This window comes from Echinops telfairi, unplaced genomic scaffold (assembly GCF_000313985.2).
Source record: "Echinops telfairi isolate 266 unplaced genomic scaffold, ASM31398v2 ScPeMD7_30;HRSCAF=105, whole genome shotgun sequence".
Classification (NCBI taxonomy): Eukaryota; Metazoa; Chordata; class Mammalia; order Afrosoricida; family Tenrecidae; genus Echinops; species Echinops telfairi.
This window is the reverse complement of record NW_022103927.1, coordinates 2,319,048-2,320,446: the sequence shown is the minus strand read 5'-3', so window position 1 is coordinate 2,320,446 and position 1,399 is coordinate 2,319,048. Positions and strand designations below refer to the sequence as shown.

The window sequence follows — 1,399 nt, the reverse complement described above, 5'->3', positions numbered from 1 at the left end:
TATTTGTCTGATGTTTGTCTCATGAATAGATTGGGGTTATGAAGTTTAAAATTTTTTAAATTTTGATTTCTTGGTTTTGGGAAGAAGACCACAAGGGTTAAGTATCAACTTCATCCATCATTTTGTCAATAGCTATAAACTGGCTTAGATCTTGATTAGAAGTGCATTAAGTATATGGATCTAGTTGGGAAGATTTTACATTTCACAGTATTGCTGATCCTTCCAAGTCAGGAACAGAGAATATCTATGTATTTGGTACTTTCATTTCTTTCACCGGTATTGTGTAGGTTTTAGTCTATGAATTTTGTTTATATTTTGTTCTATTATTGCCATTGCTTCACAATTTCATTTTGGCATGCTACTGTTCATTATTGCTATGTGGAAATGTATTTGTAGTTATATCTTTATTGTGCAAGCTATGATTTTGATCTCTTTATTAGTTTTAGTATTTTTCTGTTTGTGGCTGTTTCTTTGGGTTTTCTACAGAGACAGTGATGTCTTCTGTGAACAAAGACAGCTTTATTTCTTCCTTCCCAATCTGTATTTTTTTTATTTTTCTAATTTGTGTTATTGTGTTTGTTAGAACTTCCGGTTAAATAAGAGTGATAAGAGGCATATCCTTGCCCATTTATGAATCCAACGGGAATCTTATCTCATTTTTACCATTAAACACAACACTAGCTGTAAGGTTTATAGATGTACTCTATCAAGCCAACTTTTAAAACTTTTTCAACTTTTTTGGGGGAAATTATAATGTAAGTAATTATTTTGAATGCTATCAAATGCTTATTTTAATTTGACTATGATTTTTTTTCTTTAGTCGATGTTTAGTTTTTCTATATTTCATTTTTTTCTTTAGCTAAGTGATGTAGGTTATTACATAAACTGATTTTCAAATTTTGAACCACTCATTTATGGCTGGAATAAATATCACTTAGTTGTAATATATTATTCTTGTCATACATTGTTGGATTCAATTAGCTAGTATTTTGTTGAAGACTTTTGCATTTATGTTCATGAGTACTATTGAGTGATAGTCTTCCTTTGTTATATATTTGTATCTGGTTTTGATATTACTCACTGCCTTTGAAACTATAGAGACCCTATAGGACAGAGTATAACTGTCCCCATGAGTTTCCAAGACTTTTACTGTCGATGGAGCAGAAGCCTCGCTTTTCCCCCACGGAGTGACTGGTGCTTTCAAACGGCTGATCTTGCTGTTGCAGCTTAATGAGTAATCCACTCTCCCACCAGGACTCCTGGATTTGATATTAGGACACAGCTGAATTCACAGAATAAGTTAGGAAATATTCCCTCAGCTCTTGCTTTCTGAAAGAGATTATATACAATTTATATCATTACAATTTTTTTAAAGCTTGTAGAATCCACTAGCATTTAA

General features: G+C 32.0%; 1 protein-coding gene across 1 annotated transcript in view; it reads left to right on the top strand.

Annotated features, from left to right (window-relative positions):
- The window catches only part of LOC101643996 (olfactory receptor 7C1-like), a 6,187-nt gene that overhangs the window by 3,839 nt on the left and 949 nt on the right, over positions 1-1,399 (top strand). Inside the window, exon 3 of the mRNA XM_030885495.1 lies at positions 604-632. Coding sequence (XP_030741355.1) covers positions 604-632 — 29 coding nt within the window. The remainder of the gene's footprint in view (positions 1-603; positions 633-1,399) is intronic.